Raw genomic sequence first — 22377 nt, 5'->3', positions numbered from 1 at the left:
TTACCATAATTATTCCCTTAGCAATATTAAGAGTATTGTTGATTTAGGTGAAAATTAACTAAGCTTAATGTTGAATAAGCTATTTCATGTATCAGGATAGTTTTTATAATTTATGGAATAATATTTGATGTAATAACATAATAAATTATCATTAAATTAAACAAAAAATATCTTATAAATTATGGAATAATATTTTTGTAATAACATGATAAATCATCATTAAATTAAAAAATTGAAGAATTATAAATAAAATCATCATTAAATTTTCATGCAACAGTTATGTTGTGATGTTGACATGGAATATAGTACTACTTTCGATCTCAAGAAATAAAATGATTATCCTATCATATAATATATTTATAATAATACAAAATTTAATAAAGTTCTTATTCGTTTAATTTCCATGAAAATCATATTATTTAAACAAAATTAGATTATTTGACATTCACAAGAGTGAAAAATATATTTAAAGATTTGATTTCTTTTCTTTGAATTATATTTTAAGAAATAATGAAAAATTTAGCCTATAATAATTTATTTATTTTTATCAAATTGGCTCATATTTTTTATTACATTAAGTTTTAATCTTTAAAATTTAGTTAATTATTATTTTTGAGATGGAAAGAATAAATTGAATTATTAAAATTTAATGATATTGACATGATTATTCATATGACAATTATGTATAATTCATAATAATTCAAAAATTATAAAAATATTTAAAATTTAACAAAATTTTAAAAGTTAATAAATTTTTAGAAAATAAAGTATTTATGTTACTATATTAGCCGTACATGAGCTATTATGTTAATTTTATTAATATTTTAATAATTTATTAGTTTTTCCATAAAAAACAATTTAATTAAAATTTAAAAGTTATTGTGGTAAAAAGTAAGGATAAAAATAAAATAAATATTAGAGGTAAAACTATTTTTATGCTTATTTTAAAATAATGTCTTTAAAAAACATAAATACTTTTTAAACTTTATGCAGTGGTGATGATTAAACCGATTTTATTTTGATTTTTTAATCATTTAAAGAGAATATATAAAGCAGATTTAATTTGAACGAACGTAATCAGCGTTTATTTATGTTAACGAAAGACCCGTTTTATTGCTATCGCTCCTCTATTTTAGGATTCGAAAAAGAAAAGAAAAGAAAAAGAAAAAGAAAAAATTAAATTTTCTTCGGAAAAAATAAAAAATAAATAAAAATTCGGAAAATAGAAGAAAAAATTAAGACGAGAAAAAGGAAAAACAGAAGAAAAAAAAAAGGGACAGATTAATCGCAGATCCCTTTCCACTTTCAGGCTTCATCCTAACTCCTATCAATCTGCTAATTACAAATTATATATTTTTTTCAGCTAACTGGATTTTCTTTTAAAATTTATAATTAATTTTCCTTTTCCAATTTGAATTTTTTGATTTGATTTTTTGTGGTTGTGGCGTTTTTGCAATTCTGTTGTTGCTTGGAGGAATCGAGACGGAGGTGGAATGCGGTCCTTCTAGACGAAATTTCTAGAAGGTAAGGACCTGGTGCTTGTGGCGGATTAGTCGACGGAGACGCATATAAGTGTTTTAAGGATCGAAAGGGAAAACGATGAAATGGATATCATTGCTTAAGGACATCAAAGAAAAGGTCGGTTTAACTCAAGCTCCTGCTGCTTCCTCTGCTGCCACTGCTTCTTCATCGTCGTCATCATCATCATCTTCCAATCGCGATGCCCGTGCTTCGTATCTCTTCGACTACATTCCCTCTCCTTCGAGGTTCGATTTATTATTTTCATTAGTTAATGTTTCTATTTAAAATTAATTTTAGTTTTTCCTTGCTTGCATTTCCTCCAGTTAATGATGATTCAATTTATCAGATGAACTGTTAAGAGTCATAGTTGCGCACTCTTTTTTAAGGAAAAAAAAAAATCCTTCCATCTTGCAGTTGTCTTGATTTCAAATTTGTTTTCGTGAATTAGAAGTTAACTTCCGTTATAGTGCCTGCCTTTCTCTGTCCATTTATGTTTTTGATAAAATAATCTTCGATGAGATATGCTCTTAAGATTTGTTGCCTTTCTTTACAAGAAATTGGATTTTAAAGGTTTAAATTCAGTTATGAATAGCTTTTTGATTCTGTTTGATGTGCTATTATGCATGAAGTTAATTTCAGTTGGCAATGTGTAGTTTTGAGGCAAGCATTGGTGATTTTACTCTATTTGTATAAGGTTGGACACGAAAAAGGAAAATCAAGCAAGGTTAGTTCTGGATGGCTTTTTCCACTAAATGAGCATAAGAAAACGAAAACATAGAAGCAAACAAAAGGGAAAAGAATAGCAAAAAGAGGTGAGTTAAAAATGATCCTTCAGGAGTCTCTAAAGCTAGGTAGGGGTTCTATCTGCAAAATGAGTTGATAAGTGAACTTCCTTTTGCTAGAATATAGGAATTCTAAATAATCCATAAAATCTTTAACAAATTCACAATGATCTACTAGACCAATTACCTTAGCATAATGGAATTTCAGATTTGTAGAAATAATCGTGCATCCTCCCTTATCCAAGACCCGTTTAATTTATGCTTTGTGATCCTAAACATAACTGAGATCATCTCAGTCACAGAAACTTTTGATTCAGTCTTTTATTTATTAACAAAAAAAGGAAAACCCACGTGCAAAACCCGAAATTGGACTAGACAGCCCACCAAATGCAGGGGCCCAAATGAGAAGACAGCCCACAGGACTTAAAAAAGCCCACATAATTGAAATAAAACAAAAGTCTCAGTAAAGCAAAAGTGAAATAAAAAGATACCTGTACTAAAATGAAATGGTAACTAGCAACCTCACCCCTGCTTTCTAAGAGTCATGGGAAAGTCCTTTCACTTCAATGCATCAGAAGCATTGAAGACATTCATGTATACTTTATATTGGACAAATGTTTTGAAGGGTCTTTAGTCCCATCACATCTTTCCTTTGGCAGTTTGAAATTGGTAGTGAAGAAGTCTTTAAAGCTTAGATGGGGCTTCAGCACTTACTGTACCAACATTGCAAACAAACAACAACAACTACTTGGCACCATCAACTGGTTAGCAACTAACGACAGTAGTGAAAAGTAGCAAGATTGCAGTGATCACACAGCAGCGAACAACAGAGTTGACAACAGCACTAATTACCATCAGGGTTAGGATAAATGAAATACTCACATTTATATGGAATTAAGCAAGGATAAATGAAATATTGGCTTTTCCAGAAAATCCATTCATTTTCCAGAAATCATTTTCTGAAAGCTGTTTTTAGTGAAACAGACACAAGCTTAGTATTAGCTATTTTTACACATTACAATAGATTACATGGCGGAGTGGAATTAATTCCTAATGTTACGCATGGTTAAAGTTGTACCTGTACAGCTGTCAACAACCTACAATAGGAATAATGCGACCTCTCTATCAATTGGGTGGGGATCTTTTCGTCGTTTGAGTTCCTGAGATCTGAAGTTTTGTTGTGTGTTGCTTTATTTCTTCTTTTTAAGTGTTTCACTTCTGAAATCCTTGTTTGTGAACTTCCTTCCCTCGCAATTTTGGGATGAGATGAAACCTGTTGTGTAATGATCTAATGGGATGCAATTTTGAAATCAGTCTTAGGTGTGAGTTTGTGTTTACAGATTGGAATAGTGTGGAGGATTGGTTTAGCAATGCATAGGTGTTATGTTTCCTGAAATTGTAGGTTTGGATTGTAATAAATAGCACATTAATATCATATTTAACGGGGATAACAAATTTTGGAATGCTTTTTAGTTACAATCAAGTTCTGAAATTTCCCCCTATTCCTTTTTCCCTCTATGGAAAATGTGTGACAGTGCAAAACAGAAAGCTAATTCCTTTTGTTAATCCGTTGTGCTAATGTGTTGGATATGAGACAAAATATTTGATGTTTAAAATAAGGTTTCAACTTTTGCTTATTGTACCATAACTTTATTTTTGTCATTTTACAATATCTAGTCATATGATTATACTCATAATTCCCGTCTGTTTTATTGTAATTTAAGTGACTAGATTTGATTTTATGTTTGCTTGTTTCCATTTATTTGTAATACATTTCTAAACTTAAAAACTATGGCGAAGAGCCTTATTTTCTCTGCCTCCCGTTCTTTTGCTCTATGTATGGATGAGACATTTCTTTTGAGCGACTCTACTTTTATTTCTTCTTGTGACAACAGAGATAAACATGAATTGGAAGTGGACTTCAAGAGATTCTGGGAAGAGTTCCGATCATCGAATTCTGAAAAGGTTCTTTCTCATCTATATTTTAGTTCCTGGCACTCTTTTATGTACCATATTGATTTTCAGTGATGTTTGTATTGTCTTTGCAGGAGAAAGAAGCGGCCTTGAATTTAACTGTAGATGCCTTTTGTAGATTAGTCAAGCAGCATGCTAGTGTAGCTCAATTAGTCACCCAGTATGAATGCTGATCCTTGATTCTGTTTTCTTAATATTACATAGTTTATTTTGTCTGAAATATTTTTTCTGGGATTTTCAGTCTTTTCTGATATAAGCAAGAACTTTTTGTATCCTTTCACATTGTTAAGTATTGCTGCCATCAGTGGCTCTGTTCTGTCCAATCTCCTCCTACTTGTTCAAGTGTTTAGAAACTCTGCTTCAGTAATACTATAACTTTTTTGTCATGTTTCAAAGTAGAGTTAGTTGTATTCTGAAATATGTGTATCAAGATACTTTCTCCCAATATTTATGTTCAATGCATCTCTTGATATTTAGTCATGCTTTTTGTTTCATTCTTGTAATCTTGTTGTGACTTGATCTGGTATTAGAATGGTTTTCATCTTCCATTTTCTTCAATTTTTTAAATTTATGATGCGGTTGGCTTTATTATTAGCCAAGATCCATACCACGTAACTGAATTCTGATTGGACTACTTAAACTATGCTGACACTGGCTGTTTAGTTGATATAATTTTCTTCTTCCAAACATTAACTTCCTGTGAGGATTGTTGTAATTATAGTTAGTTTTTTGAAGTATTTGAAAATTTCATCAGCCTTTGCCTTAAATTCATAAAAGAATAGTCAATTAATCAATTTCTTCGTGCCATTTGAATTATTTATCATTTTTGTATGAATTATTTAGATCATTCCTGCCCTTACTGTTTGCCATAGAGTTATTATCTCAGAAATTGCTTGTCTTTTTTCACATGTTTGCTGGTTTTTGTCTTTCTCCAGCTTCAGCTTGTTGATAAATATTAAGAAAATTTTTTAATTACAGGTTAGTAGAAACACATGTATTCTCTTTTGTTGTGGGAAGAGCATTTGTAACAGATATTGAAAAGTTAAAAATTAGCAGCAAAACAAGATCTTTGGATATACCGAAGGTTTTACAGTTTTTCTCTGAAGATAACAAGGTTTGCCTCTGGGATCCAAGCGCTTTATGTCTCAATATATTTATGACCGTATTGTTTGTGGGTTTCTTTTTGGAGTTACATTCATGTGTGCTGATCTGCAGGGTGGCTTCTGTCCAGGTTCAAATTTGTTGGCTGTTGTTGAATTCCTTGTTTCTGGGGTATATCTCATTAATCTTTATTGACTTAATTGGTGTTCTATAGATGGAATCATGTCATCGTATTTCTTACTTGGAACAAATTTGTCTCATTTCTCCCACCACAAGATAGATACTATAACCTGTAATGATATTTGAATTTATTACTTTTGAATTTTAAGTGATATGATTAATTTGAATGGTACTTCTATAATTTTACATCACACTTGGCATTCTAAAATCTGTTCTTTCTGATATTTAAACACCATTAATTGTTATTCTGTTGTTGCTGTTGTTTGCAGCCTACTGATAAACAATCTCTCCTTGATTCTGGGATATTTTGTTGTCTTATACATATACTGAATGCTCTTTTGAGTCCCGATGAAGCCAATCAGGGGTGGAAAATTACTGATTCTGAGGAATCAATGCTAGCTGGAAAGGATTCAGTTGCTGATGTTGGGCCAGCCCGTCGACTTGAGGTAGTTTTCTTTCTTGGCTTCCTTGAACTTCTAATTGCTTTTTTACATATGTTGAATTTATATTTATGTGTATGTGATGCGTGTGTTTAGGCATATGCATGTTAGTGCTTCTCCCTGTTGTCACTGCTTAACATTGAAAAAAAGAAGAGTTATTATTGCACGCTATTCACCTGTTTTTTTGTTATGACTATTTTATACTTCTAAAATTTCATTTGATTAGGCATCTGTTCTTTCCTATTTGGGGATCTCAACTTTATTTCTATCTTACTTTATTGTACACAAGTCGGATATTTTGTTCAGGTTATAAACTTATTGCTACTCATTCAGGTAGAAGGAAGTGTGGTGCATATTATGAAAGCATTAGCAAGCCATCCTTCAGCAGCACAGAGTTTGATTGAGGATGATTCTCTGATGTTGCTATTTCAGATGGTTGCCAGTGGATCTGTAACTGTCTTCTCTAGGTATAAGGAAGGCCTAGTTTCGCTGCATACCATACAACTTCATAGACATGCCATGCAGGTAGCTTGTTTGGCTTTACTATATAAATGTTAATAACCAGTTTGAAGGAGGTTCTTATGAGCTTCATGTGTTGTTTGTTAATTGTTGTTCTCATAATTTGTTTTTTCTTCCAGATCCTTGGACTTCTTTTGGCCAATGATAATGGAAGTACTGCCAAATACATACACAAACACCATCTGGTATGCGTTCATAGATAATTTTAAGAGCATATATGAAAAACATGGGTTGCTTGCTGGATGTCTTTTTTTTTTTTTTTCCTTCTTTGAAATTTAGATTCCTGTGCTTTAGTGATTAGGACATGTTTTTTTTCTTTTCCTTTGAGGTTTGTTTACAGTTGATTTGAGGTGGAACAGTGAAGAATTATATAGGCAGCATGATAGGAATCTACAAATAAGTTGGGCTGTCCATGTGGCACCCCAATTTGGCTTCCATTCTTTTATTGTTTTTTCCTTTTTTTTTTTCTGGACAACCAATTTTCCCTTTTTCTTTGCCTACTTTTACCAAAATCTTGCTTGGTTTAACTTTATTAGAGAAATGCCAAGGGACCAAGGAAAGAGCCCTAGAAAAAAAAGCTCATTTTTTTCATTTTCTTTCTTTCTCTACTTTGCTGCTTCTCTCCCTTTTCTTTCTAAAAAAAATACCTAGAAAGCGGGAGAATTATGTTGTGTGTTTGACTAGATCAATTAGTTGGAGACTAATTCCAGTTGGATCTTGCCTACAGTCTGTACTTTTCTTTTTGATTTGAAAAGATATTATATTGTCAAATTTTAATGTAATTTGATATATATGTTCCCTTTATGATGTCCGTAATTGTAAATGGATAGCCTAGTCTCGCTCATATTGTCTCATTTAAAAAAAACTGTTAATTTTTATTTAATATATAACAATTTAATCTTTTTCTTTTTCAACTTTTTAGAACATGGGCAACTTATGTACTTTACACTATAATATTGTTACATGTTTGTTTATATGATATGATTATATAAAAACATAACAATAATACATAATTGAAAAACAAGTTGGTCTAGGTTTGAGCCTTGAATGTTGGAACCAAGGCCCTGACTGTTTTTATAGTCCAAACCTGTTTTTCAGGTCTAATTTTTTTGTCCAAGTGCTTCCAAATATGAGGTGAGCCTTTGGGTTGGGATGCGTAGCCTAGCTTGTGGGTAGGTCTTGTGCTTGTCTATTGCTTTTTTAAAAATAGACATGCTGTTTGTTTTTAAAAGAAAAGAAAGATAACCTTGTCATTAAATTGTATGTTCCTCAAATTTGAAACATAAACTAAAACAAGGCACTAAAAAATAAAATCTGTGGCAAAGCAAAGGCGGAAGTCTAGTTATGTTTAAGTTGGAGATTTGTGCATTAATTTAGGCCAAATATCTGGGAGTACATTTTAGTGAGGGTAGACTCCTGTTTCAGCTGAGATTGCAGAAGTTATGGTAACTTTTTTCGGGAGTTCGAAGGATGGTTTGAGTATTAAAATAATGTGGAATTGTGCATATAAAATAATATAATGCTTCCTCAAGTGTTTTCCTCTGGACATCAAACTCGAGTCCAGTAATGGTGATAATTCAATCAAGTAGCTACTTCATTGCTTTAGTGTTTAAGCTTCCTTGTTAGTTGGCTTCTTTTCAGTTTAATGGTGGTTCAGACATTGACTCATTGGGGAGATACCTTCTGGGCAAAATAATAATGACTGGATCAACTCCCACTGTTGTTGTGGTCTATTTGAACACAGGACTTTATAGAACTTAAGGAGTTAAACCTTCAGTAACTATTTGAAAATGTCCTTTTCTCTTGAGAAGATCTTACAGTTGGAGGGCCTATCTCTTTCTCTTTGGTTACTTCCTTTCTGAACCTTATTTGCATGGTTTCAGACTTTCAGTAGTATAGTCGTTAAATGTCATTCTCTTATTGCATGCTTACTGTTTTATAGCTGCACCTTGTTGCATAAATTTTATTAAATGATATGGAGAATTTCTTGATCATGATATCTTAGATGATGGCTTTGGTTCATTAGTTACTCTGTTCTGCACTTGAACGGAGTTTTTGATAAGATGCCGTGAGTGAACTATGTGAGAGAGATTTTTACTTTGAGGAGCCTTTGCACTGAGTGTGAAGTTTCTTTTCTATTTTGCTTTTTGTGGATTCTTTTATATGATCTATAGATGGAAACAGTCCAAATTCATCTCACCTGGAGCCTGGAGTATATCATCTGCCTTTCTGCATTTAAGACGCTAGTTAAGGCATGCCTTTTGAAGCCTAAGTTTACCTTTAGTTCGCAATGTAAATCTCTTATGCTCACCACACAACCATGCTTCTAATTGTCATTTTGTGTTTTTTTTCTTGTAGCAAATCTAATTTTCCAAGTATCTCTTTAATCTATTATTTCCTTTTGCCTTGTCATTGCTCAAATATGTCCTACATTTGTTTCACATGCTGTTCATCTGTGCAGATCAAAGTTCTTCTAATGGCTGTGAAAGATTTTAATCCAGATTGTGGGGACCCTGCCTATACTGTTGGGATTGTGGACTTGTTACTTCAATGTGTGGAATTGTCCTATAGACCAGGTTATTTTTTCATAATTTCCCCTTGTTGAATTATAAAATTTTTAAGAAGACAATGATTAGTGAACGGATTTTGTTAATGTATCATAAGTTCTGTGTTCTTGACTTTTGAGTCAGTTATTGTTTTAGCTGTTTTTCTATTTGATGATTCTTTATTTTCCTTGTCTTGTGTTATTGCTGATATCTTGCAACTTTGACTTGTAGAGGCTGGTGGTATCAGGCTTAGGGAAGATATACATAATGCCCATGGTTATCACTTTTTTGTTCAATTTGCTCTAGTTCTTTCCTCAATGCCACAAAATCAAGGCATTCAATCTATTCATTTGGAGCATCAGGATGACGAAGATAGTGGTCCAAATAGTACTCAAGCTTTTGATGTTGTACAAGAAATCGATTTCAGGGGAAAAGAGAACCCATCTTCTGAACATCTCTCTCCCACTTTGAGTAGGCTACTTGATGTTCTTGTTAGCCTAGCTCAAACAGGTCCTGCTGAAGACAAAGATTTTAAATATTCTCACACCAAGGCCAGTGGCCATAGCAGAAGCCGAACATCATCTATTGACAGGCTTGGTGATGAAATTTGGGAACTGGGAAATAATAAAGTTAAAGACCTTGAAGCTATTCAGATGTTGCAGGACCTTTTTCTCAAAGCAGACAGCAGGGATCTGCAGGCAGAAGTGCTAAACAGAATGTTTAAAATATTTTCAAGTCATCTTGAAAACTATATGTTGTGCCAGCAACTGAGGACTGTTCCTCTCTTTATCTTAAATATGGCTGGATTTCCTTATTCTTTGCAAGAGATAATTTTGAAAATTCTTGAATATGCTGTGACTGTGGTGAATTGTATTCCTGAGCAAGAACTGCTGTCCCTATGTTGCTTATTACAGCAACCAATCACATCAGAATTAAAGCTAACGATCCTTTCTTTTTTTGTAAAGCTCCTGTCCTTTGATCAACAATACAAGAGAGTCCTACGAGAAGTAGGTGTGTTGGAGGTGCTGTTAGATGACTTGGGGCACCATAAGTTTCTTTTGGGTCCAGACCAACATGGAGGTCATGATGGCCAGTTGGAGAGGAAATCTCTCAAGAAAAACTTGGACAATAAGGATGTCATTATTGCTTCACCCAAGCTTATGGAATCTAATTCAGAGAAATTTCCTATTTTTGAAGTTGACAGTACAGTTACTGTTGCCTGGGATTGCATGGTTTCATTACTAAAGAAAGCTGAAGCCAACCAAGCTTCATTCCGATCTTCAAATGGTGTGACCATTATTCTTCCCTTCCTGGTCTCCAATATTCATCGTCCTGGGGTCCTCCGGACATTGTCATGTTTGATCACTGAAGATACCATGCAGGTATATTAAGATGTGTCTTCTTCAGTTTGATCAGTTTAATCTTGGATATATCTTATATCCAATAATACTTTTCTTCTCTCCTTTTTACATTTTACATTAGTGAACTGCATATGTGGAGCTGTTATTTTGCTTTTTTCATCAAAAGTTGGATGCTTGTTTCTATCCAGGAACATCCCGAAGAATTAGGAGTACTTGTTGAAGTTTTGAAGAGTGGAATGATTACAAGTGTTTCAGGATACTCGTACAAGCTTCCAAGTGATGCAAAATGTGATGTGATGGGAGCCTTGTGGCGCATTTTGGGAGTAAATAATGCAGCTCAGAGAGTCTTTGGTGATGCCACTGCATTTTCTCTTCTTCTGACCACCCTTTATAGTTTTCAGGGTGATGAAAGGCTCTCAGAAGAATCTTCTTTGTTAGTTTACATAAAACTGTTCACGTATTTATTGCGCCTTATGACAGCTGGGGTGTGTGGTAATGCCATTAATAGGACAAAATTGCATGCTATTATATCATCACATACATTTTATGATCTTCTCTCTGAATCTGGCTTGCTGTGTGTGGATCATGAGAAGCAAGCGATACATTTATTGTTGGAACTTGCTCTTGAAATTGTTCTTCCACCTTTCATGACATCAGAGGGTGTCATGTCAGCAGATGTGGCTGGGAATGAGTCTACTGGTTTTCTTTTTACCACTCCATCTGGCTTGGTTAATCTTGATAAGGGAAGAGTATATAATGCTGGTGCTGTTAAAGTTCTGATTCGTTCACTGTTGCTTTTTACTTCTAAGGTGCAGTTAGAAGTGCTGGACCTCATAGGGAAGCTTGCTCATTCTGGTCCCTTCAATCAAGAGAATCTCACTTCTGCTGGTGAGATAGAATATACTATATCCTTTATGCCCTTTCCATGTTAGACATTGATTTTACTAATTGCTTTTCCAATGCAATTAGGTTGTGTTGAGCTTCTACTGGAGATGATTCACTCCTTCCTTTCAAGTTCATCACCGCTACTCTCTTGTGCTTTGAAGATTGTAGAGGTTTTGGGGGCATATAGGTAGGCCCTCTGGTCACCTCTAGGAATAACTTTACTTCCTCAATTGATGTGAGTTTTGATCATTTAATATTATTTCTGAAATGAAATTTGTGTTTCTGGTGTCAGATTGTCCACATCTGAACTCCGAGCACTTGTGAGATGTATTCTGCAAATGAGGCGGATGAAATGTGGTCTTGCAATTATTGATATGATGGAGAGATTAATTCTCATGGAAGATATGGCCTTGGAAAATGTTTCTTTGGCTCCATTTGTTGAGATGGACATGAGCAAGGTAGGGCATGCTTCTGTTCAGGTGTCTCTGGGAGAAAGATCTTGGCCTCCCGCTGCTGGTTATTCATTTGTTTGTTGGTTTCAGTTTCAAAACTTTTTGAGAAAACAAGCAAAAGAAACTGATCCTGCCAAAGTTGGTTCTTCAAAGAGGAAAAGTGGCTCAAATGGGCAGCATCATAACCAACATAATCTCCAGATATTTTCTGTTAGTGCATTAAATGATGAGAATACTTTCTTTGCGGAGCTTTATCTCCAAGAGGATGGTGTTCTTACCCTCTCTACCAGCAATTCTTGCTCTTTGTCATTTCCTGGATTAGAACTGGAAGAAGGTCGGTGGCATCACCTTGCCGTTGTTCATAGCAAACCAAATGCTCTTGCTGGACTATTCCAAGCTAGTGTTGCTTATGTTTATCTTGATGGGAAACTCAGGCACACGGGAAAATTAGGATATTCACCCTCTCCCATCGGAAAACCTTTGCTGGCAACTATCGGAACACTAGTTACTTGTGCAAGGGATAGTGACTTGACATGGAGACTCCGCTCTTGCTATCTTTTTGATGAAGTGCTCATGCCAGGTGCTATTTGTTTCATGTACATCCTTGGTAGAGCATATAGAGGGCTTTTCCATGATGCAGATATTCTTCGTTTTGTCCCCAACCAGGCCTGTGGTGGTGGTAGCATGGCTATTTTAGATTCATTAGATACCGACTTGTCTTTACCTCTTGGCACACAGAAGATTGACAGTACAATTAAGCAGGGCGACTCTAAGGCTGATGGAAGTGGGATTGTTTGGAATTTGGACAGAATACGAAACCTTTCATTTCAGCTGTATGGTAAAAAACTCATATTTGCATTTGATGGAACATATACTGAGGCTGTTCAATCATCTGGGACATCTTTCATGATCAATCTGGTTGATCCCCAGTCAACTGCTGCTTCTCCCATTGGAGGTGAATATTATTTTCTCTTTTATTTCCAATTGTCATGAAAATTTCATCTTAGCTGAATTGCTCGTCCTTTTGTTATCTATCCAGGTATACCACGTTTTGGGCATCTTCACGGGGATATTTATATTTGTAGGCAATGTGTGATTGGTGATACAATCCGCCCTATTGGTGGGATGGCTGTCATTTTGGCCCTAGTTCAGGCTGCTGATACCAGGGATATGCTCCATATGGCCCTTTCATTGCTTGCCTGTGCACTTCATCACAATCCTCAAAATGTAAGAGACATGCAAACACACAGGGGATACCATTTACTAGCTCTATTCCTGCACCGAAGGATGTCATTATTTGATATGCAGTGTCTTGAGATATTTTTCCAGATTGCTGCTTGTGAAGCTTCATTTTCTGAACCAAAAAAATTGGAACGTACTCAAACTTTTACATCACCTACTGCAACTATCCATGAAACTAGCTTTGAGGATCTTAATTTCTCAAAGTTCCAGGATGAAACATCTTCAGTTGGATCTCATGTTGAGATGGATTATTTCACTGCCCCAAAAGATTCATTCAGTCATATTTCAGAGCTGGAAAATCCAGATATCCCAGAGGAAACTTCAAACTGCATTGTCTTGTCAAATGCAGATATGGTAGAACATATTTTGTTGGACTGGACACTGTGGGTAACTGCCCAGGTTTCCATTCAAATTGCACTGTTAAATTTTCTAGAGCATCTTGTGTCTATGCATTGGTACAGGAATCACAACCTTACTGTTCTTCGCCGAATCAACCTTGTTCAACATTTACTGGCAACTTTGCAGCGTGGTGATGTTGAAGTGCCTGTTTTGGAAAAATTAGTTTCACTCCTTGGGGTCATACTGGAAGATGGGTTCCTGCATTCTGAACTAGACAATGTTGTTAGGTTTGTTATTATGACATTTGATCCACCTGAGCTGAAACCGCAGCATCAAATAATGCGAGAGTCTATGGGAAAGCATGTGATCGTTAGGAATATGCTTTTGGAGATGCTTATTGATCTTCAAGTAACCATCAAATCAGAAGAGATGCTTGAACAGTGGCATAGAATTGTCTCCTCTAAAATAATAACATATTTTCTTGATGGAGCTGTTTATCCTACAAGTATGAGATGGATTATGACTCTTCTTGGTGTGTGTCTGGCTTCTTCTCCCACTTTTGTTCTTAAATTTCGCACAAGTGGAGGTTATCAAGGTCTGATGCATGTGCTTCCAAGTGTATATGATTGCCCTGATATATATTATATCTTGTTCTGCCTCATATTTGGGAAGCCTGTTTATCCAAGATTGCCAGAAGTCCGTATGCTGGATTTTCATGCGCTAATGCCAAGTGATGTAGGCCATGTGGAGTTGAAATTTGTGGAAGTATTGGAATCTATAATTGCTATGGCAAAATCCACCTTTGATAGGCTGAGCTGGCAGTCAATACTTGCCAGCCAAACTGGAAATCTTTCCCAACTTGTTGCGGAACTGGTGGAGGAAAATGCAGACACAGCTGGGGAGTTGCAGGGTGAAGCTCTCATGCACAAGACATATGCGGCACGTTTAATGGCTGGCGAGGCATCTGCTCCTGCTACTGCTACCTCGGTTCTGAGATTCTTGGTTGATTTGGCAAAGATGTGCCCTACCTTCTCTGCTGTTTGCAGACGAGCAGAGTTTCTAGAAAGCTGTGTTGATCTCTATTTTTCTTGTGTTAGGTTTGTTGTGAGAGCATTCCTCTTTTATGCCTAAATTATTTGTTTGCTTAATTGCAAGTCTAATATTTGCATAATGATCATTATGCATATAATGCTTAATTTGATTCACAAGTAATCTTATTTCAGTTTGAATTTTGTCTTGCAGGTCTGCTCACGCCGTGAAGATGGCAAGAGAGCTCTCTGCAAAGACAGAAGAGAAGATTTTGAATGATTGTGATGATGATATTTCACAAAACACATTCTCTAGCTTTGTTGCGGAGCAGGAACAGCCTGCAAAGACTACTATCAGTGCTGGAAGCTTCCCTCAAGCACAGATCAGTTCAATCTCTGAAGAAATGCCTATTTCTTCAAATATCCCAGCTGAATATAAAGAAGCGATTAAGCCTAGTACATCCCAGAAGGAATTGGAGAAATCGTTCCAGGAAGACGTCCAAGTTATTCAGGGAGCAGATGGTGATAGTGTGGATCAGGTTTCTGCTGCTTCAAGCACAAATGAATTCGGCTTCAATGGTATCAAAGACAATCTGGTGGCTGTTCAACCACCAGATTCTCAGGGTTCTGTATCGCTTGCTATTCCAGATTCTCCTAGTTTATCTGAGAAATCCAATTCCAAAATCTCCCTCACGCCCTCATCATCTCCTGTTATTTCTGCAACTTCATGGTCAAGTGCAAACCATAGTGAATCCAAAAATCCCATAATTGCTGCACCTTCCATGGAGTCTTCTATGTCTTTTAGTGCTTCTGATCAATCCTCAGACTTGAAGGCTGGTTCAGGGCCAACATCTGCAAATACAACTTTTTCTGTCAGTCCAAAGCTGCTTCTTGAAGTGGATGATTCTAGTTACAGTGGTGGCCCTTGTTCTGCTGGGGCATCTGCTATGTTGGATTTTATGGCTGAGGTGCTGGCAGACTTTTTGACAGAACAAATTAAAGCCGCCCAAGTTGTGGAGAGCCTCTTGGAAATCGTTCCACTATATGTTGAAGCTGAATCTGTGTTGGTTTTCCAAGGTTTATTTCTCGGCAGACTAATGAATTTTGTTGAAAGACGTCTCTTGCGTGATGATGAAGAAGATGAGAAAAAGCTAGACAAGACCAAATGGTCCTCAAACTTAGATGCTTTATGCTCGATGATTGTTGACCGTATTTACATGGGAGCTTTTCCCCAACCTGGTAGTGTACTGAAAACTCTAGAATTCTTATTATCAATGTTGCAATTAGCAAACAAAGATGGCCGTGTTGAAGAAGCAGCTCCCGCTGGCAAGGGTCTTTTGTCTATCACAAGAGGAAGCAGACAACTTGATGCTTATGTACATTCAATTCTGAAGAACACAAATAGGATGATACTCTACTGCTTCTTACCATCATTCCTGGTTACCATAGGAGAAGATGATCCTCTTTCCTCCTTGGGTCTGCTTATGGAACCCAAGAAACCATCACCCACGAGCTCTTCGCAAGAAGATTCAGGGATTGATATCTGCTATGTTTTGCAGTTATTAGTTGCTCATCGACAAGTCATATTCTGTCCTAGCAATCTTGATCCTGAACTAAATAGCTGTCTTTGTGTAAATTTAATTTCTCTTCTTCGTGACCAAAGGCAAAATGTACAGAACATGGCAATCGATGTGGTTAAGTATTTATTGGTTCATCGAAAAGCTTCTCTGGAGGACTTGCTTGTCTCTAAACCTAACCAAGGACAGCATCTAGATGTACTGCATGGTGGGTTTGACAAATTGTTGACTGGAAGTTTATCTGCTTTCTTTGACTGGTTTCAGAGCTCTGAACATATAGTAAATAAAGTAGTGGAGCAATCTGCAGCAATAATGTGGATGCAGCATATTGCTGTCTCTGCAAAATTTCCTGGGATAAGAATTAAAGGCATTGAGGGTCGTCGTAAGAGGGAAATGGGTAGAAGATCACGAGATACTTCAAGGTTAGACCTAAAACACCGGGAGCAAGTGAATGAAAGGAGATATGCATTGGAAGTGGTTCGTGATACAATGTCTACTGAACTGAGAGTTGTCCGTCAGGAGAAGTATGGATGGGTTCTCCATGCTGAAAGTGAATGGCAAACCCATCTCCAACAACTTGTACATGAACGGGGAATATTCCCAATCCATAAATCCACTGTGCCTGAAGAACCTGAATGGCAACTTTGCCCCATTGAGGGTCCTTATAGGATGCGTAAAAAGCTTGAGCGCTGTAAATTGAGAATCAATAGTATCGAAAATGTTCTTGATGGGCAGTTGGAATTAGCTGAGGCTGAGCTCTTCAAAGGCAAACATGAGGATGGTCCTTATGATTCTGATTCTGAAGCAATATTCAATCCCTTGGATGATAGTTCTAAGCAGAATGGTGTTGACACTGAGCTATATGATGAACCATTGTACAAAGAGGCAGGTGATGCGAAGGATGTAACTTCTGTTAGAAATGACTGGATTGATGACATAGCTAGCAGTGTAAATGAAGCTAGTCTTCACTCAGCCGTTGAATTTGGTGGAAAATCTAGTGCATTCTCCGTCCCTCTATCAGAAAGCATACCTGGAAAATCTGAATACGGATCTCCTATGCAGTTTATTAAAACTGATGAAGTCAAAGCTACAGAGGATAAATCAGATAAGGAACTGCATGATAATGGTGAATATTTAGTTAGGCCTTATCTGGAACCTCGTGAAAAGATACGGTTCAGATATAACTGTGAGCGAGTGGTAGGACTTGATAAACATGATGGCATATTTCTTATAGGGGAACTTTGTTTGTATGTAATAGAGAACTTTTACATTGATGATTCTGCGTGCATATGTGAGAAGGAATTTGAAGATGATCTCTCTGTTATTGATCGGGCATTGGGTGTAACGAAGGACAGTATGACATTCCAATCAAAATCAACTTCATCTTGGGCCACAGCACCAAAGACATTAGTAGGGGGAAGGGCCTGGGCCTACAACGGCGGTGCATGGGGAAAGGAGAAAGTGAGTAGCATTGGTAATTTACCTCATCCTTGGCGTATGTGGAAGCTTGATAATGTTCATGAACTTCTGAAGCGAGATTACCAGCTACGTCCTGTTGCTGTTGAGTTATTCAGCATGGATGGATGTAATGATCTCCTGGTGTTTCACAAAAGAGAGAGAGATGAAGTATTCAAAAATTTGGTTGGAATGAATCTACCTAGGAACAGCATGTATGTAACTTTCATACAATTTATTGTCCTTTTCCCTTTAATTTTGCTTTTTATTGTGTGCATTAACTGATTTCCAAAAATGAGCTGTGATATCATGATAGTGAAGAAAACACACACACACCCCCATGGATATGCATGTGTCTTTCTGTTTACTCCAAATTTATTTGCTGTTTAACTTGACCTAATCATTTACCTTTTGTCCAATTTTTTTTTAATATACTGTCCTTTGGTGTGCTTATGCTTCAATATTAAAGTGTTTGTTTTGCTTATCTTCTGAATTTTGGAGAAGCTTAACTTGGTAGTTTTTTGCCTTGCATCAGGTTGGACACTACCATTTCAGGATCTACAAAACAGGAAAGCAATGAGGGCTCTGTTATTTTTAAAATAATAGCCAATTCTTTCTCAAAGAGGTGGCAAAATGGAGAAATCACCAATTTCCAGTACCTCATGCATCTCAATACCTTGGCCGGACGTGGATACAGTGATCTTACCCAATACCCAGTCTTTCCATGGGTTCTTGCTGATTATGAGAGTGAAAATCTGGACTTGTCAGATCCCAAAACCTTCCGCAAACTTGACAAACCTATGGGATGTCAGACACCAGAAGGGGAACAGGAATTTAAGAAAAGGTCAATGTTAATATTTACTATAAATCCTTTTTAATTAAAAGAAAAAGTGTTTCAGAAATGCCTATCTTTGTCACACGTGTAGTGTGTGCCCCATAGATGAATAGTTATTCTCTGAATGCTTGCTGTTTTATGTACAATCATATCCTGTGATGCTTGTTTCTTTAACATGGTCTCTAAAATGAATGTATGAAATTGTATGCCTATATTACTGCTAAACATTCCAGTATTCTTGTTATTTTTCAGATACGAGGGCTGGGATGATCCAGAGGTCCCAAAATTTCATTATGGTTCTCATTATTCTAGTGCTGGCATTGTTCTTTATTTTCTGATTCGCTTACCGCCATTTAGTGCGGAAAATCAGAAGCTACAGGGTGGCCAGTTTGATCATGCTGATCGTCTTTTCAATAGCATAAGGGAAACTTGGTTGAGTGCTTCTGGGAAGGGTAACACGTCAGATGTGAAAGAACTGATTCCAGAATTTTACTACATGCCTGAGTTTTTGGAAAATAGATGCAGTTTTGACTTGGGGGAGAAACAGTCTGGTGAAAAGGTCTAACTTGATTAAAATTTAAAGTTTGAGTTGTGTAATATGATCCTTAATATCTTGTTTGATAATATGATGTAGTAAAATTTCATCAAGACAGAATTCTCATTTCCTGTGTATCTGTTTGTTTTTCCCAGGTCAGTAATGTTCTCCTACCTCCTTGGGCCAAAGGCAGTGCTAGGCAGTTCATCCAGAGGCACAGAGAAGCTCTAGAATCTGATTTTGTCTCAGAAAATCTGCACCATTGGATAGACCTCATTTTTGGATATAAACAAAGGGGAAAGGTTGGTAATGGCATATTCTCCGTGAAGCATTATTTGACCAATGTTTCTTGAATTTTCTAATAATTGCTACTCACTATAACACTCAGACTCACGTACTTGAGAAATGTGTCAAAAATTCTTAAGTTTTCAGAGGTATGATTTTCCTGCTAATATAATTTGCTGTAATTCTTTCTGGATGAGCTGTCATACCTGGTGGCATCTTCTTCTTTTTTTCTCTTTTTTGTTTTTGAATGAATAATGTCTTATTTTGTTGGCAATACTCTCCTTTCCGAACCCTCTTTCATCTTCATAGTTTGACTTTACGTACTGCCCCCTATAGAGTCAATCCTAAATCCATGTCATTCCGAGAATATATGTCTTAAATCTTCCATTTTTCTGCTTGTGATTCTGCAATTGACAGGCGGCTGAACAAGCTGTCAACGTTTTCTACCACTACACATATGAAGGGAGTGTTGACATAGATGCAATTACAGATCCTTTAATGAAAGCCTCCATTCTAGCTCAGATCAATCATTTCGGACAGACTCCTAAGCAACTATTTCTCAAACCCCATGCGAAAAGGCGGTCTGACAGAAAGCTTCCTCCTCACCCGCTGAAGCATTCAACACTTCTTGTTGCACATGAAATACGGAAAAGCTCTTCTTCCATTACTCAGATTGCCAATTTCCATGAGAAGATTCTTGTTGCTGGGGCAAACACTTTGCTAAAACCTAGAACATTCACCAAATATGTTGCATGGGGTTTTCCTGATCGGAGCTTGAGATTTATAAGCTATGACCAAGACCGACTCCTTTCAACGCATGAGAATCTTCATTGGGGAAACCAGATTCGATGTGCTGGTGTTAGCCATGATGGTCAAATTTTGGTCACTGGTGCTGATGATGGTTCAGTTTCTGTTTGGAGAATCAGTACGGAAGGGCCACGTGCCTCGATACGGTTGCTCTTGGAGAATGTGCTTTGTGCTCATACAGCCAAAATCACTCGTCTTCATGTCAGTCAGCCTTATATGCTGATTGTAAGTGGATCGGATGATTGCACCGTTATCATATGGGACCTGAGCTCCTTTGGATTCATTAGGCAGCTTCCCAACTTCCCAGTACCAGTTTCTGCAGTCCATGTGAATGATTTAACTGGTGAAATTTTGACGGCTGCTGGAATTCTGTTTGCTGTGTGGAGCATCAATGGGGACTGTCTAGCAGTAATTAACACATCTCAGCTGCCTTCTGATACTATACACTGTGTGACAAGCTGTACGTTCTCGGATTGGCTGGATACAAACTGGTACGTAACAGGTCACCAGAGTGGGGCCGTTAAGGTCTGGCATATGGTTCACCACACTGAGCAAGGGAACACTGAAAGCAAGACCGCAAGCAGTGGAGCAGGAGTATTGGATTTGTGTAAGCCACCAGAATACAGATTGGTGCTCCACAAAGTACTGAAGTCTCATTCGCATCCAGTTACTGCCCTTCACATAACTTCTGACTTGAAGCAATTGCTGAGCGGCGATTCCAATGGACATTTGCTGTCGTGGACATTACCAGATATGCACTTGAAATCTTTTAAGAATCTGGGGTGATACCATTAAAACAATCATCATGTACTTTTCAGCTATAGGACCAGCTACCAGTTCTGTCCAAAGCATTTGTTGCGAGAGAAGCTGTGGTTCTCTCTCTGTCCATGGTAACACGAAAAGGAAAACCGAGACAACAGGGCTGGCCAGGTAACTTTATAAGAGAAAGAGAAAGAGGATGGGAAATTTCTCCCAATCTTCTATATAAATGTTGAAAATTACAAGCCATTTGCCTGGCAGCTTGAGCTCTCCGTTGTGAAAGCGGGAATTAGGGTGACGAGTTTGTTGTAATTTTGACAGTGGAGGATATTGCTTTTGAAAATATATCACTCTACTGGTATTTTTGAATGTAAATAGATATGGAATTGCCTAGCGTCAAATGAAGTTGTATATCAGGAAAATAAGAAAATAACGGGAGACGACAAGTGCTTGGGCATGGTTATTGTGGACCAATACCATTACAACATGCATGATTATTATGGTATTCCATTTTTAGTGACATTAAGTGGCAAATTTGCATGGATTAAATTGTGCCATAAAGTTTAAGGTTTGAATCTTGTATTTGTATTTAATTGTAACATATTTGTTTATTTGTAGTAAAAATGTAAACACTAAACTTAATTCCTAAAATTCAATGATTATTAATCAAGTTTCATCATCCTAAATAACGTGTGAATCAGACACTTGTGAACTTTGAGACTTTGGATTGTTTTAAAATTGTCCTCGTAAAGTGTTATCTAGTATTTTAAAGGTTGAATATGACTGTTCTTTAATTGTTATTAAAAGGGTTAAATTCTGTTATTAGTCTATATACTTTGCGAATGTTTTGAATTTAATCCTTGTATTTTAATTTGGTCATTTTTAGTGCATGTATTTTTTTAACTTTAAAATTCCAGTCCTCACCAAATGGTAACTGTTAAAATTATCAAGTTCTGCTACTTTCAAATCTGATGTAGTAAACATATTAACATATGTGTAATGCCATGTTAGCTTATTATTTCCACATATTACTCACTAAAAATCCAGGATTAACGATTGTCATTTGTATCAAGACTGAAATTTTAAAATTTGAGAAGTATAGAGAGTTAGAAGGATCCAATTAGAGAATATGGGTTAAATCTACAGTTGTACGCATAATATATGACTAATGATTGAATTTAGCTAAATTGATTTAACTTCTATTGTTTGGATCAAGATTAAAATTTCCAAATTCTAAAAGTATAGGGACCAAAAATTAATCAAATTAAAGTATAAGGACTAAATCCATAACTTTTGCAAAGTACAAAGACTGATAGCTGAATTTAACCTATTAAAAAGATTCAATTACACGAAGAAAAAAAAAATGGAGCTTGAAATGTAAATGTTTAGCTCAAAGTCTCGAATTCTAAGTCAAGTCCGAGCTCATAACTGCTTAAGCTTGATTTGGCTAGGATTATAAGCTACTGTTTGGTATTTTAACAACTCATCTTGGCAGAACAAAAACTGCTTCTTTACGGCAAATACTATTGCTGCTGCTGCTGCTTCTTTTTCAATTTTGATTTCTCATTTCTCTCCATTTTTATTTCCTTTTGCTTAATTGTGAAATGTCAAGTTAAACCTATGGCTGATGTTTTCTTTTTTAAAAATTTCTTTAGGCAAAGATCCCATGACCAAATTCACTTACTGCTGCATTCTGACATGTTGGATGTTTCCTCACCATTACTGTCAAATGCCAGTTTCTAAGGTTACTTCGT

General features: G+C 36.3%; 1 protein-coding gene across 1 annotated transcript; it reads left to right on the top strand.

The window, feature by feature from the left end:
* The first annotated feature begins 1126 nt into the window (after window positions 1-1126).
* LOC108469607 (protein SPIRRIG) lies at window positions 1127-21312 on the top strand. The gene is made up of 19 exons (XM_053031611.1): window positions 1127-1766; window positions 4199-4268; window positions 4352-4437; window positions 5256-5391; window positions 5493-5549; window positions 5828-6004; window positions 6332-6523; window positions 6637-6702; window positions 8979-9093; window positions 9295-10445; window positions 10613-11312; window positions 11394-11496; window positions 11602-12716; window positions 12801-14439; window positions 14585-17617; window positions 17938-18246; window positions 18490-18796; window positions 18928-19074; window positions 19475-21312. The coding sequence occupies exons 1-19, from the start codon at window positions 1600-1602 to the stop codon at window positions 20648-20650; spliced, it is 10746 nt and encodes a 3581-aa protein (XP_052887571.1). The 5' UTR covers window positions 1127-1599; the 3' UTR covers window positions 20651-21312.
* The last annotated feature ends 1065 nt before the right edge of the window (window positions 21313-22377 follow it).

This window comes from Gossypium arboreum, chromosome 8, assembly GCF_025698485.1.
Source record: "Gossypium arboreum isolate Shixiya-1 chromosome 8, ASM2569848v2, whole genome shotgun sequence".
In the NCBI taxonomy this organism is placed as follows: Eukaryota; Viridiplantae; Streptophyta; class Magnoliopsida; order Malvales; family Malvaceae; genus Gossypium; species Gossypium arboreum.
This window is presented reverse-complemented; position numbering and strand designations above follow the sequence as displayed.